This window comes from Rhincodon typus, chromosome 1 (genome assembly GCF_021869965.1).
Source record: "Rhincodon typus isolate 14 chromosome 1, sRhiTyp1.1, whole genome shotgun sequence".
Taxonomy (NCBI): domain Eukaryota; kingdom Metazoa; phylum Chordata; class Chondrichthyes; order Orectolobiformes; family Rhincodontidae; genus Rhincodon; species Rhincodon typus.
In genome coordinates this window covers 39,577,356-39,589,244 of record NC_063332.1, presented here as the reverse complement: position 1 = coordinate 39,589,244, position 11,889 = coordinate 39,577,356, and the positions used below count along the sequence as shown (strand labels likewise).

The 11,889-nt window shown below is 40.0% G+C and overlaps 1 protein-coding gene across 3 annotated transcripts in view; it reads left to right on the top strand.

The window, feature by feature from the left end:
- cntfr (ciliary neurotrophic factor receptor) overlaps positions 1–11,889 on the top strand; it is a 386,945-nt gene that overhangs the window by 287,584 nt on the left and 87,472 nt on the right. For all 3 annotated transcript variants that reach the window (XM_048599588.1, XM_048599589.1, XM_020527146.2), the window contains exon 5: positions 10,709–10,826. In XM_048599588.1, the coding sequence (XP_048455545.1) occupies positions 10,709–10,826 (118 nt within the window). The remainder of the gene's footprint in view (positions 1–10,708; positions 10,827–11,889) is intronic.

The following is an 11,889-nucleotide window of genomic DNA, read 5'->3' as shown; positions in this document are numbered from 1 at the left end:
TGATGCTGCTTGGCCTGCTGTGTTCATCCAGCCCTGCACTTTGCAACTCAGGCTTGCTTACAATCATAAACAGGGAGACTGAAAGGATAAAGAGATTATTCAATTAGTAAAACCTAAATACAAAATAATTGAGATATATCATCTTAACAATGTCCTTGCTTTTAAGATAAAGTTCATGAGTCCAAAACTGAAGTTAGCAGTCTGGAATCCTTTTGTGGAATTGGTTCAATGGCCAGGCAGCAGTTGAAGAGTTGTAGGCAGTTTGAAATAAAAACAGAAATTGCTGGAGAAACTCAGCAGGTCTGGCAGCATCTGTGAAGAGAAAGCAGAGTTAACGTTTTGAGTCCAGTGACTCTTCTTTGGAATGAAAGCAATTTCTTCTGTTTTAAAAATCTCTTTTGAATGTTTTCTGAGGTGGTTTTGCTGAAATGGAACTTATGCTTCACTGTTTTGTTGGAAGTAAGTTGATTAGTTGAAGAGAGCACAAATTCAGTTATTGGCTGCTTTTTATAAGCCAGATGCATTTCCTTTGTAGTCTTGAGTTTGGGATGTTGATATCGTCAGTAAAAGGTTGTGTGGAGCAGTGCTGATCCCCTAAACTGACTGCTATTTCAAAATTGTGGTTGAATGGATTTTAAAATTGCAGTTAGATTCAGTATCGTGAGAGTCATATGACCAAGTTTCCTGGCGAGGGTACTTACAATCAAGATGAAGATGTGCATTCCGTATAACATCTGCAATGGGATGTTTAGTTAATTAATTGGAAAGTCATTTATATTCTGGTGGAATATTTTAACTTCTGTTGATTAGGAACTTTTTATTTGTTTAAGACGATCATTTCAGTTGCATTTTGTAAGGTCAGACGGTTAGAATGTGATGCTAATAACAGCGAGTATGCTGGTTCAGTCCCTATTTCGAGGAGCTCTTGTGGTATTGTCCCTACCTCTGAACCATGAGGTTCAAGTTCAAGACCCTTCTATTCTGGAAGTGCATCATATCAATTCTGAACAGTTTGTTTTAAAAATCTCAAACACAACAGTTAGCATTCCAGATCCATCAAGAAGTATACGAGGAAAAAAAGCGAAAGAACTGCCGATGCTGGAAATCAGAAGCAAAAACAGAAATTGATGGAAAAACTCAGCAGGTCTGGTATCTGTGGAGAGAAATCAGAGTTAATGTTTCTGATCCAGTGACCCTTCTGAAAGATGATCACTAAGTTTTGGGTCCAGTGAATTTTCTGAAAGGTGATCAATAAGTCCGGTCATGTGGTTCTATATATCATTGTTGGCCTTTTTAGTTACCTGTAAATGTATTAAAATTGGTTTTTGCTCTCTTCATGGCACTTATGAAGGGTTCTCAAGCCCTAAATATGTCACTTTTGGCTTCTTGTCACTATTTTGTAACATGGACTCTCTTTTTATTAATTGTTACCTCTAATTGAATTGTTTTGGTGTCGTTTAGTTTGCGTTCCAATGAGGCAATGAATAGCATCTTGGAAATTAACTTTAAGTATTAGAACTGTCATTTTTGTTTTGATTAAAGTGAGTTGATTGGTTGACGCACTTTATTCCCATTTTGATTTATTTTTCACAATTGGAAGACTGCATTTTAATTTTTCTTCAGTTGTAATAGGAAATTAGTCCAGTTGCAAACACCAAGAAGATGTGCTGAGACTTGAAAATTAACAAATAAACATGTTGGGTAAATAGATACAATCTCATCTGATTTGTCCCCATCAGAATCTACAGAGGGTACAATAATGGATTTTTGCCTTCAGGGTATTTTTACATGACAAACTGATACTTATGTAACTCCAGTATCATAACACTAGGCAGGAGTAATGTGGTACTGAAAATTTCAATGGGTATGTATGACAGCTACTGGTATCTACACATATCACAAACATTAGTGCTTCTGTGTCTGGGCTAATAATGAGCAAGACAGTCACAAACTGAAGCACACTTCCCTCGGTGTAAATTGCCACAAGTGACCAGAGTAAAATTGAGACTGAGACCTTTAAACCATTAGATGACAAGCCGTGGTCCAGTAATGATATCATGAGCATGTCTGTTAAAGGTTCTGTGGAAGGGTCACCGGACCCGAAACATTAACTCTGATTTTTTCTTCACAGATGCTGCCAGACCTGCTGAACTTTTCCAGCAGCTTTGTTTTTGCTCCTGAACTTCAGCATCCGCAGTTCTTTCAGTTTTTATTCTGTTAAAGGTATATTGCATACTAGCTTCAAATCATGGCACAACAAGGTCTGAGTGAATTATAAAGGGTTGGGGAGAAAGAGGAGTGTGAAGTAATTGTCATGAGCTGAGTAGTTATGACACTATAGATTTTGTCCTTGCATGCAAGGAGCTTTAAAAAATGAATGCCAAAAGTCACCTAACCTTCACAACTGCAATTTGTCGAGCTCATAGAAGCATCCAAGTGATAGTCATTGCACATTTCTAGAAGGTTAAACATAAACTCATGGAAAATAGCTTCCTTCAAGATGTGGATAACTCTTGCCTATCTCAATGAAGCTGATAGAATGAGTAGCATTCAACTTACTGGTTAAGACACTCAAATAAATAATGTAAAAGACAATGATGGAACATGTTCTATGAACTAATGTCTAAAACAGAAACATGATGTGACAAATTGCAGTCAGTGGTTAGCACTGCTGCTTCACAGCGCCAGGAACCTGAGTTTGATTCCACGATTGGGCGACTATTTGCGTGGAGTTTGCGCATTCTCCCTGTGTCTGTGTAGGTTTCCTCTGGGTGCTCCAGTTTCCTCCCACAGTCTGAAGCTATTCAGGTTAGGTAGATTAGCCATGGGAAATGCAGGGTTACAGGGACAGGTTGGGGGCAGAATGGGTGGGATGCTTTTCTGAGGGTCCATGTGGACGCGATGGGCCTAATGGCATCCTTCCACACTGTAGGGATTCTGTGATACAATGATAGCAGCCATGTTGGTTTTGAATTGCATAAAGATTGACTTAAGGCCACTATTTTGTGCAGAGACCTCCAGAGAAACTAGAAAGACTAATCTAGTATGAACATAACTATACACAATGTGTTAGTGCTGGGAGTCACAGAAGAACATGTCCAGAAATAAATTTCCTCTTCATCGGTTTTTTAAAAGTTTTTAATCTGCATTCAATCCTTCAATGTAGTAAGTAAAAAGAATAAAGCTATTAACTACAGTAACTTACAGCAGTGTTGTGTAATGAACTTTTAAAATATTTTTTATCCATTTGTGGGGTGTGGTGGATGTTATTGACTGGTCAGAATTTCTTGCCCATCCCTAGCTGCCCTTGAGAAGGTGGTGGTGAGCTGCCTTCTTGAACCGCTGCAGTCCACCTGCTATGAGTTGACACATAATGCCATTAGGGAGGGAATTCCAGCATTTTGACCCAGCGACACTGAAGGAACAGTGATATATTTCCAAGGTGGGATGAGGGGAACTTGAGGGGGCTGTGTTCCCATGTATCTGGTGTTCTTGTACTTCTAGATGGAAGTGGTCATGGGTTTGGAAGGTGCTGTCTGAGGATCTTTGGTGAATTTCTGCGCTGCATCTTGTAGATAGTACACATTCCTACTACTGAGCATTGGTGGTAGAGGGAGGGAATGCTTGTGGATGTAGTGCCAATCAAGTGGGCTGCTCTGTCCTGGATGGTGTCAAGTTTCTTGAGTTTAATACTTAATAAAGTAAATAATAACAATAATAAAAGTAATGAACCTTTATCTTGGTTTGGACTAAAGCTTTGCCTTGTTATATAGGCATGATACAATCTTTTCTGCTCTTCTGATGTTTCTGCACAGTGGGCAAAGAAATTGACATCATGTTCTGAACTAATGATTTTGAGCTAATCGGAACAGAAGGCCCAGATTCTGACTTCTTGACCCGTACTGTATGAGGTGATCTTGGGCAGGGAAGTAATTGAGAATTTATGGCCTCAGGATTGCCATACGGCCAATGGGTAATCTTGCTATGTGTGAAAGTATTGATACTGGGGGAGTATGGAAATGCATCTGATTGTGGTGCACTCCACTGTAGTAGAACCTGTTGAAGGGAAGGAAAATGGAAGGTGTGAGGTGGGGTTTTGGAGAGAAAGCGGTATCGGACGCTCACACACATGGAAAGCAACAGCTCAGTGGAAATGGTATCTATGTGGCTGGTGCCATCCAACTGGAAAGTCCATGTCTTAAGATAAAAATGTAACACCTATGACCCAAACACTGTTGCCAAAGAGATTTCACTTCAAACGACCACATCAGCTCCCTCCACTCCCAATCTGAAACAGGTGATTTAGCTCACCTCCATGTTGAGGCATCATCACGACCTCTGTCTGACCTGGATATTTGTAGGTGTAATGCCAATCAAACAGGCTGATTTGTCCTGGACGGTGTCAAGTATAATACTTGATAAAGTAAATAATAATAAAAGTAATAAACCGTTATCTTATTTTGGATTAAAGATTTTGTGGCTTTGTTATGTGGTCACGATACAATCTTTCCTGCTCTTTTGATGCTTCCATTCAGCAGCTAAGGCAATTGGAATCATATACCCACCCCACCAACCACAGCCCCACCCCACTCAATGGTGCCGACCCTTCCTGTTGTATCCGCTGAGTGTTTAAAGCTGCAAGCCCTCCAATTGAGCCGGCAGCAATAGGAACCCTCCTGAATGTGTGATCACAAAGGTTGCTCATTGCTCCCAGGAAAATAGCTTGACAGATTGCCATGTCAGCAAGTGCTGTCTCAGGACTGCCTATTGTTCCTATTTTGGAGTCCCAAAGCCTACAGCAAAACCCCAGCATTCACTCACTGAGACCAGGATGAACAGGGACCTACACATACATACCCCTTTTAGGCAGCCAAGCATCCCAAGGCACGGCACAGGAATGTAATGTGGCAAAGTTTAACACTGAGTTAAGGAAGGAAATATCAGAGCACCTGTCCAAAAGCTTGGTCAAAGTAATAAATTTTAGATTTGATCTCAAAAGCAGAAAGAGGTGCAGAAGGTTGGGGAAGGATTCCAGCACAGAATGTAGATGGTTAAAGGCAAGGCAGTCAATGGTGGAGCAGTAAACAAGGATGGCACAATCGAATGGGTATATAATGAGACTCTATCAGTTGAGATATTTTGAGAACAACTTGGGCCGGAGTTTTTTGGGCCCCATCAAGACCAAATGGGAGTGGGACAGTTTTCATGAGGGTAGGGGAGGGAGTAGCCCATAGAATTCTTAACTAAATAGGGAGTCATAGGTTACTGATAGAAGGCAGGCATATGGAGTTGAGGCTAGAATCAGATTAGCCATGATTTTACTGAGCAGGCCAGAGGGGCTGAATGGCCTAATCCTGCTCCTAATTCATATGTACATGTAACCTATCCGGTCTTATTAAGGAGGTGACAGATCGCGTTATGAACTGGTTGAGAGCGCGCCCCAGGTAAGTTTGTCAATTCTTACAGAGGTGGCTGAACTTCAGCGACACTTGGATTTTACATCAGCTGTGTGAAGCATGAATTGGAGGCAGGAATGTTTAAACGCGAGATAACATCATTCAGTGTCCTTCACAGTTCTAAACTGAATGAGTTGTATCTGTGTTCATTGAGATGAGCTATGGCAGTGCTATAATTGGATGATGTAACTACCCTTAAACAATGTGTTTGCCAGATTGTCACTCCTGCCAACAGACAAGCTGTCAAATTAAAGAACAACATGGTAAACGTGGGAAGCTCTAAAGATGAGTTAAAAAGATTTTAGAACAATGGAAAAGTTACAGTACAGGAAGAGGCCAGTGTGTCTGCCGACTGAATAAAGCTGCCACCCATTCAGATGCTACTTTCCAGCACCGGCTCTTAGCCTCATGGGTTACAGCAGTTTTTAGGTGCAGATCCAGGTTCTTTCTGCATGCATTAAGGGTTTCTGCCTCAACTACCAAACAAGGCAGCAGATTCCAGAACCCACAACCCTCTGGATAACCTTCCTCCTCCCCCCTCCCCACCCCCCTCAAGTCCCTTCTACCAATCCTTCTACCAAGCGTCTTAATGTGTGCACTCTGGCAATTCACCTCTGCTAGGGGATACAGATCTTCACTTCTACTCTCTCAAGGCCACTCACTATTTTGTACACCTTTTAAAACATTTCTCGCATTGGATATGAGCATTGATGGCAAGACCAGGATTTCTTGCCTATCCCTGATTGCCTTTGAATTCAGTGGCTTGCGACACCATTTCAGCAGGCAGTTAAGGGTCAGTGGAGTCACATGTATGCCAGACCCCAGATAATGACGGCAGGTTCCTTCCCTCAAAGGTATTAGTGAACCAGATGGCTTTATATTACAATTGACAGTACTTAGACAGTCACCATTAGGCTAGCTTTTAAGTCAGGATTTTACTGAATTTAAAATTCTTCATCTGCCACAATAGAATTTGAACCCATGTCCCCAGAGCTTTAGCCTGATGTGCTGGATTACTGATCCAGTGCCATTATCTCCTGTCACCAACCTCCTTCCAGCAGATTTAACAGAAGAGTGGTTCTCCTCATGTATTCGCTTCTGAACAATTTTTAGTGTTGCAATGATTATAAGCCAAAGTGTTTGCAAAAAAATAAGCTTTGCTTCAAAGTTCTCACCGTAGTTGACAGCAAATTAAATGTAAATGTTGGGAATTTAGAATGTATTGCAGAACTAGTGTGCAGGACAGTAAGAGCTGTGTATCATTACTTGGATTGTTGAAAATCTTGTGCAAAACATTGCTTGGTACAATGATGTTAGTTAATGATAAATGTACTGCTGAGCTCTAAGTGAGATCAGGTTTGCAGGGAACTGCATAGTTGCTGAGAATACTTTCAATTGCAGAATATGGTACCTTATTCACGCATTCATTATCATTGGTGGGATTCAAAGGATTAAGCTCTATAAAGGATTTAACCCCCTGAGGGGCAGTGAGTTTAATGAACGTGCTCTGTATGCAATGGTATGTCAGGTCATTCACGTAATTGTTCTTGGATATGCACTGTTAAGTCTTGGGGAAATAATCTTCAAGGTATTTTTTTGCTTAATTGCAGGCTGTCATCTGAAATCCATGCTAAAAATGCCTACTCTAGTCAGGCTTTCACAATTTTGGTACTTGTTTTGCATGAATAAAGGTGTTTTTAACAAAGAACAGTAGCGTGTTAAAATAAACCATCACTTATTCAATAAAATTGTTTTATGTTAATATTATTGCACAATGCATGCAGGGGCCACATGCCTGAACACTATTAAGTGACAATAAGTATCTTATCTCTGTTATCAATTCTAAAATAATCAGCATGACTTTGAACTTTCCCCTCATTTCTCCAGAGCTTTGGAGGAGAGGAAAGAGAAGTAAATACTGTAATGACTAATTTTCTTTTAAGATCCTGTTTTGCAATCCAGATTGATCACATTGTTTCAAGCTGTGACTCAGTCTTCCACTAAAATCTCTGTTGGGGAGGTGCCAGTGTTGGACTGGGTTTGGACAAGGTCAGCAATCACATGACACCATGTTTTAGTCTAAAAGCTTTATTTGAAAACAGTAGCTTTCATGTGATTTTTGACCACTAAAATCTCAAAACTGCAGAACCTCTTCCTCCCCTCCGAGGTTATAAATTTACATAAAATATCTTCTTTTGAATGACAGTCTGCTAAATAGTTTTCAGGCTATTTAGGTGGCACTAAACACTGTAGAAAAAAGTTCAGTTGAAGAACAAATTTTTTTTTTCCACATGTGGCATGTAACATTCGTACCATACAAATGCCAAATAATGACCATGCTCAACAAGTGATAATCTAATCACTGCCCCTTGACATTCAGTGGTGCTATTGTAACAGAATCCTCCATGATCAACATCTTGGGGGTTACCATTGACCAGAAACTCGCCGTTTAAACAGAGTAGCTACACGAGCAGGTCAGATGCTAGGAATACTGCAGACAGTAACTCACTTCATGACTCGCCAGAGCCTGTTCACCATCTGCAAGGTACAGTTCAGGAGTGTGATTGAATACTCCTCATGTCATCCTGGTTGACTACAGTTCCAACAACACTCAAGAAACTTGACACCATCCAGAGCAAAGTAGCACACTTGACTGCCACCACATCCATATACAATAAGCCCCTCCATCACCAACGCTCAGTAGCAGCAGTGTGTACCATCTACAACATGCACTGTAGAAATTCACCAAAAGTCCTTAAATAGTGCCTTCCAAACCCCAACCATTTCCATCTAGAAGGACAAGGGCAGCAGTTACTTGGGAACACCACTACCTGAAAATCTGCCCCCAAACCATTCACCATCTTGACTTAAAAATATATGACCATTCATTCACTGTCGCTGGGTCAGAATCCTCCCTAATAGCACTGTGGAACTACATTTAGGAAATTAACTGCAGTGGTTCAAGAATGCAGCTCAGCACTACCTTCTCAAGGGAAACTAGAGACAGGCGATAAATGCTGGCCAAGCCAGCGATGCCCACAACTTATGACTGATTTTCAAAAAAGAGATTATAAACCATAAAATAAAAAAAAACAAAGAAGTGCAGATTCTGGAAATCAGAAACAAAATCAGAATTTACTGGAAAAACTCAGCAGGTCTGGTGGCATCAATGGACAGAAAGCAGAGCTAACGTTCAGGGTCCAGTGACCCTTCAGAAGAAGGGTCTGACTTTGCTCATTATCAAACTATTACCATTTCCTTCATAGCTCTAAGCACATTGAAAAATGATTTTTCTTTTCCCATTGACATTAGGTAGACACTATAACAGCTGATTGGTATGTCTATACTTGGCAGAGCTCAGATTCTAATCAGAGATCAAACTATATTACTCTTTGCTCTTAGCCATGAGTTCTACTGCTAAGATCCGGAGCAGATACATAGTGCCTCATCAATAACTTCAAGCTGCTGATAGTATTCCTTCCTGCCACCTTTGGTGAGAGGGTTTTATTATAAAATGATAAGTTGCCATAGGTGTATTAAAAATGAGAACTAGGAGCAGGAGTGGGCAATTCAGCCTCTTGAGCCTGCTCTGCCATTTGATCTGATTCATAAGGATTTAAAATGAAATTACAATGTTGATTGGGTGGCTCAACATCTGGTACAAGTGCCACAGTATGTACGCTCTGCTTTTTTTATATTTTAAAATTGCTGTCAGTGTCCTATCTACTTAGTCATAGAGTCATACAACATGGAAACAGACCCCGTGTCTTCTAAATGTTCTAACTGTACCTGCATCCACCACTTCCATTCCACACACGAATCACTGTCCGTTTAAAAAAAAGTTGCCCCTCATGACCTTTTTAAATCTTTCTTCTGTCACTTTAAAAATATGCCCCCTAGTTTGAACTCCTCCAGCCCTCGGAAAAGAGCCTTGTCATTTCACCTTATGTATGCCCCTCATGATTTTATAAACCTCACTAAGGTCACCCCTCAACCTTCTATGTTCCAGTGAAAAAAGTCCTAGTCTATCCAGCCTATTTTAATAACTCAAACTCTCCATTCCTGGCAACATCCTGGTAAATCTTTTCTGAACTCTCTCCAGTTGAATAATATCCTTCCTATAACAGGGCAACCAGAACTGCATACAGTACTCCAGAAGACGCCTCACCGATATCGTCTACAAACTGAATATGACATCCTAACTCCTACACTCAAATGTCTGAGCAATGAAGGCAAGCGTGCTAAACGCCTTCTTTGAACATTACAAGTGAACTCTAATTTGAAAGAGCTGAGCCCTCCAACCTCCCATTTTGGGAGTTTATCCTGGAATGTGGTAGCTGGTGCCTCAGCATAATGAGGCAGAAAGTAACAAAATTTAACTTATTTCTCTTTCAAATTTGGCTTGTTTTGAATCCATTTTGAGGTTAAGAATAATTGTAGAGTTTTTTTTCTTTAGATTTGAGGAGTGGGCATCTCATGCTAGGTTAGCATCTATTGCCCATCCCTACTTGATGTTGCAAAGTGATGGGGAACTGCCTGTCTGAACCACTGCAGTCCATACAGTGTTGGTCACCCCACTGAACTGTTGGGGCTGGAATTGCAGCAAAGAACCATGCAGTCTATTGTCTCCTTGCTGTCTCTTTGAAATAACTGTTGTGCTTAGTCTCATATCCTGCTTTTTGCTATAAAAACATAAGAAATAGGAGCAGGAGTAGGCCATCTGGCTTATTGAACCCGCTCCGCCATTCAGTAAGATCATGACTGATCTTTTTGCGGACTCAGCTCCACTTACCCACTCGCTCGCTATAAACCCTTAATTCCTTTACTGTTCAAAATATCTGTCTATGCCTTAAAAACATTCAGCGAGGAAGCCTCAACTGCTTCACTGGGCAGGGAATTCCACTGATTCACAACCCTTTGGCTGAAGAAGTTCCTCCTCAACTCAGTCCTAAATCTGCTCCCCCTTATTTTAAGGCTATGCCCCCCAGTTCTAATTTCACCTGCTATTGGAAACAACCTCCCTGCTTCTATTTTATCAATTCCCTTCATAATTTTGTATGTTTCTTCAAGATCCCCCCCCTTGATTCTTCCAAAATGTATGCCTGTTATGTTATGTAAGCTTGAACCTTATTTTGAAAGAGTCTTGGTAAACGGATGAATATTTCGAACTTTTGAAGAAGTAGATTTTAATGAATTGTGTCAATTAAAAGTTGTATTCATTTTGAATATTCTCTTTTTTTTCTCAAAACTAGATCCTCCAGTGTCACCAACTATACTATGCAGATCCAATGCTTACCCAGAGACATTCTACTGCACATGGCAACTGTCAAGTCCAACTTACATTCCAACTGAATTTGACGTCTCTGTAAGGTCTGTTCTGGCCTAACCGCCCTGCTTATTCTGCTTTATTTTTCTTAGCATTTTTTGTTAAATTTTAAAATATCTTTATTGATATGGTTAAGAGTGGTAACTTGGTGTCGTTTAATGCATACCACTGAAAATGGGATTAACTATAAAAAGTACGCATTTTAATCAGTGTGTAGTCTAGCACCACTGAGAAATCAACTTTTAAGTAACCAAAAGTTATTTCCAGAATTCTATGCAGAAAAAGTTACTAGTTATATTGAAGCACAAAAGTACTTTTTTCAATAAGTTAAGAAACACAGTTGAATAAGTTTTTTACAAGTTTAGTGCTCTGCATGCAGAAAAAGCTGCTTAGAGGTTCCTTTAAAGGCTCAAAATCAGATGCTATCAGTGACAACACTAGTTAAGTTCATCTCGTGAAATAGGTTAGGAGGCTCAGCATGCTGTCAGTGCATGATTTTAATGTCTACTGCAAAAATTGCAGAAACTCAGTTTACACTGAACATAGCTTTCTGTTTAAAAATTCACAATCAATTTTTGACAGTATCAGGTAAATTGCACAGTATCCACACAACTGTATAAATCTTTTATGAATGATTCTTGAATGAGAAGTCAGAATAAATACTTGTTTAAAAACAAAGATTTTCTGAAAGTCCAAAGATTTTCCAGAGTTCAATAAAAGGGTTTTGTATCAAAATGCATTTAACGTGAGACTATGGTTGACCTATTAGATGAGATTTTAAACAAACGACCCATTGCAGAACTAAAGTATGTAGACAGTATTAGTTTCTGCTAATCTAATGTCCTTTGGGGTGGCAAGGCATGCAGTGTGATTCACCTCTGTACAAGGAGAAGACCAGCTAAAATTTCAGGTCTGTATCACAATTCATTAATTACATCTGGAAAGTACATATATGTGAATGCTCGAGGAAAGAATCTGGCTTAAAATGATGCCACCAGACGTTAGCAATCATGGTATGTAATGTACTAAGAATGAGTGGGTGAGTGAGGAAGAAAGTCAGACAATATTTTGACAATGCATAATCCCAAAGCTCCTTCAATTTTTACA